The sequence below is a fragment of the Triticum aestivum genome, chromosome 2A (genome assembly GCF_018294505.1).
Source record: "Triticum aestivum cultivar Chinese Spring chromosome 2A, IWGSC CS RefSeq v2.1, whole genome shotgun sequence".
Taxonomy (NCBI): Eukaryota; Viridiplantae; Streptophyta; class Magnoliopsida; order Poales; family Poaceae; genus Triticum; species Triticum aestivum.
Genome location: NC_057797.1, coordinates 417,683,999 through 417,687,768, shown reverse-complemented (window position 1 = coordinate 417,687,768; position 3,770 = coordinate 417,683,999). Strand labels below are relative to the sequence as shown.

The window sequence follows — 3,770 nt, the reverse complement described above, 5'->3', positions numbered from 1 at the left end:
GAGCTGAATTCACATGAGTTAGTTGATTAATGTACATTAGATCAGTGCTGCCCAGGTAGATTTATGTGCAGTTATGCAAGCTCTGGAGAATCATAATGGATGCATGGCTCTGCTGTACTTTGTATAGCAAGAAAAATTACCGCCAGATCTTACAGGCCAGGCAGATGAATCTCATCAGTGCAACTGTGCAAGCAATCCTTCAGACAGTGGTACAGTACAGCACCGTGACAGACAAGACGCCGACCGACGACGGTCCCCTTCTTCATCTTCACCTTGAGCCACCAACAACCTCACTCCCTCGCTCACTCCCCACCCGTAATATAGACTACTAGGAGCGAAGTCCAGCACACTCCTATCCCACATCCCAAGACAAGAAGCGCCTGGAGCTTGCCATGGCAGCCAATCCAGATCGGGAGGTGTGCCACCGGGCAGGGAGAGGAGGGAAGATGCTGCTGCCGGTGATGGCCGTCTTGGCGGCGGTGGTGCTGGCGTCGCTGCCGTCGGCGGCGGTGGCGACCAACTACACGGTGGGCGACGAGAAGGGGTGGAACCCCAAGGTGGACTACACCTCCTGGGTGAAGAAGCACCGCCCCTTCTACACGGGCGACTGGCTCCGTAAGCCCACACTTCACATTTCTCCTCCCTCCCGATCTGCTTCAGCCACGTACGCACCATTGATGGGGGAAGAAGCTAACTGAGCTTGGTTGGTTGGTTGGTGGCAGTGTTCGAGTACCAGAACGGGCGGTCGGACGTGGTGCAGGTGGACGAGGTCGGCTACGACAACTGCGACAAGGAGAGCGCCATCAGCAGCCACAGCAAGGGGACCAGCTACGCATTCCAGCTCAAGGAGGCCAAGGACTACTTCTTCATCTGCAGCTACGGCTACTGCTACTCCGGCATGAAGCTCGCCGTCACCGCCAAGAAGGGCCCCGCCTCTTCCTCCCCCGACTCCGGCTCGTCCTCCTCCTCCTCGCCGGCCGCCAAGTCATCCTCCAAATCCGCCGCCTCCCCTCTCGCCGCCCGCAACGCCGCCCCCCTCGCCGCCGCCGTGGGCGCCGCCGCCATGCTACTCAGGATGCTCTGATCAGTTGATCTGGCTAGCGATTCCGTTCTCCGTTAAGTCCAGTTTGGCTCAGATCTTGTCAGATTTTCTCTTCTCTGTTAATTTATCCCCCCCCCCCCCCCCCCCCCCCTCCTCCTCGGTTAAGCTTAAACATTGGTTCTTGTGCGCTTGATTGTTCCATTTTCCCTTTTCTTTGTTTTGTCGATTTGATTCCGGATGGTGTCTGGTCGATGGTTGTAGCCGAGGTGTGAAAGATTACAAGTGTGAATTGAACAAGAACTCCCCGGGTGCTCTGGTTGATGATTTGTTGAATGATGTACGTATATTGTATTTGTGCCGTTGTGCGCGCATGTGATGGTCGAGGTAGCCCATGTGGCCATGCCTGGTTACAGTTAAGCAAGCTCTCGTACATCTCGCCTTTGCGTCTCCCCTACTCCACTGCCGCTCCTGCCCGGGTATGGTTTTCCCCCATGTCCACCTACTCTTTCTCTCTTTTGCTTTGAGGATGATGAAACTTCACATGCTACAGTACATACAGGCATTGCCTTCTCAGATGATTCATTTTCCTCTCTGAATTTCAATGTAGACCATGGAGTAGTATTTATTCGTATAGAAGGGAAAACAGACATACAGATTGCACTACATTTGGCGACGAAAATCCCTGATAGGTTGAGATGTATCCAAATCCAAACAGTAACGATTTTAGCTGAGACTTTTGCTACAGTGCGGTGAATGGGTGTGAATGGCTTTTGCAATGGACGAGCATTTCACGGCTACTAGTTACTCGCAGGAGGGGGTGGATCTCTATTCTCTCCGCGCACACCTCGCACTGAACATCGATCGAGTGCACTAACGCGCGCACGTTTGGTCAAGAAGAAAACGTATTCTCAGCGCATAAAATGAATGGCAACTTGTCTCCAACAACCATGTGGACGTGGCCCGTGGTGCATTCCTGCCGGTTTCAGCTACCGACAACGACTATGCTGCGTAGATGCGCTAGCGATGTTCCTCTTTTCTGGGTCAAAGTTGGTGGTGCCTAAGGATTAGTTTTTCCTTTTTTTCTTTTTCTTTTGAACTGATAAAAAATTGGGACATGTACAATGGTTGATAGGACATTCTTATCTTAATTGTGCCACGTAACCTATAGTTTGGCAAAAAAAAGATGTACAATGGGTAGTCTCTTAATTTTATCTCTAGTTCCGCAAAATGTGGTAAGAGATTTGTTGGTAAGAGATCATTTTTTAAATAAGAGAAAACAAAGTATTTTCTTTGGTTTATCTTTCCTCCACCTCATCATCTGCCCTATGTGACACTAATAAGATAGCATGATTGGACATGTCTTTAGTTTGTTGAAGCTGATATGAATGTAAGCTTGCAAAGGATCACTTTTTCCTTTTCTTTTTTTGAACTGGCAAACGATTTTCTTTTTAGAAGAGGCAAAGGATGATGTGAACGTTTACTTCTGCTATTGTCTTTCAGCCCAATATCGAAGAGAGGCGAGTAGTATGCTGGACCTCGACGAAATCATTAATTGAGGAGTACTCGTTGCAAAGATCAGTCCAACTCCCTAGGTTGCGACAAATGACGTATATGCAGCGTGCCATTTGTCGCAACCTAAGAGTTTTTCCTTTTTTCGTAGATTCATTTATTCAAAACGTTTTATCTTTCAAACCGTGCGTCCAAATCTCAAACCACTTTTATCGTTGGATTCCTCGCGTCGAGATCTTCAAAACTAGATCCATGTTGATAGGTTTTGACGAACTTTTTTTTACGAAAAAACCAGCCAAAAAACTGGACGAAAAAATCAAATCGGGTGCACGGGTTTTTTCCCTTTTCGAAAGAGGCATGCCCGTGCCTCTCACGAAATCACAACAGTGCCTCTCGCGGAAGCAAAATCGTGACTCTCGCGAAAGGAAAAAAGAAAAAAGAAAATACATTTTTTTCGTTTTCGAGAAGGCACGGCCGTGACTCTCGCAAAAGCACGCCCGTGTCTCTCGCAAAAGCAAAACCGTGACTCTCGCGAAAGGAAAAAAACAGAAAACATGTTTTTTTCCGTTTTCGAGAGGCATGACCGTGACTCTCGCGAAAGCACACCCGTGCCTCACGCGAAAGCAAAACCGTGACTCTCGCGAAAGGAAAAAAAACAGAAAACATTTTTTTTCGTTTCCGAGAGGCACGGCCGTGACTCTCGCGAAAGCACAACCGTACCTCTTGCGGAAGCAAAACCTCACGAAGGAAAAAAACAAAAAACATGTTTTTTCTCCGTTTCCGAGAGGCACGGACGTGACTCTCGCGAAGCAAAACCGTGCCTCTCGCAGAAGCAAAACCGTGACTCTCGCGAAAGAAAAAAAACGCTTTTTTGTGGAAAGAAATTTCGATTTTTTTCGAAAAGCTAAGGAAGACCGGTGAAAAACTAAAACGTCGAAAAAACCCGAAAAACCATTTAAATGGCCGAAAATGCGTGCGGAAAAATAAAAAAAAATCTGGAGGGAGAACCCAGAGCGCGACACGTGGCGAATTGCTAAGAGCGCGCCAAGTGGCGCTGGTAGTTGCGAGGCTCCCGAAGAAGCACTCGTTAACTAGTGGCTCCCGGACTTTGAACCCGCAAAATAAAAATAAAAAAGTCTGCTGGACTTTGAGGCGCTGGATGGAGCTTGTGAACTCTAGCCTATTATAAGCCCATTAAGAAGTGAAGGGGGCCATCTAA

The 3,770-nt window shown here is 48.3% G+C and overlaps 1 protein-coding gene across 1 annotated transcript; it reads left to right on the top strand.

The window, feature by feature from the left end:
* Nucleotides 1-292: 292 nt before the first annotated feature.
* Nucleotides 293-1,386, top strand: LOC123185350 (mavicyanin). The gene is made up of 2 exons (XM_044597246.1): nucleotides 293-615; nucleotides 723-1,386. The coding sequence occupies exons 1-2, from the start codon at nucleotides 393-395 to the stop codon at nucleotides 1,082-1,084; spliced, it is 585 nt and encodes a 194-aa protein (XP_044453181.1). The 5' UTR covers nucleotides 293-392; the 3' UTR covers nucleotides 1,085-1,386.
* Nucleotides 1,387-3,770: the final 2,384 nt, after the last annotated feature.

Bases quoted from the DNA above. Each gene is read 5' to 3' on its own strand.
- LOC123185350 (XM_044597246.1), top strand. From the start codon at position 393: ATGGCAGCCAATCCAGATCGGGAGGTGTGCCACCGGGCAGGGAGAGGA. The intron at 616-722 runs GTAAGCCCACAC...GGTTGGTGGCAG, and splicing joins CTACACGGGCGACTGGCTCC to TGTTCGAGTACCAGAACGGG.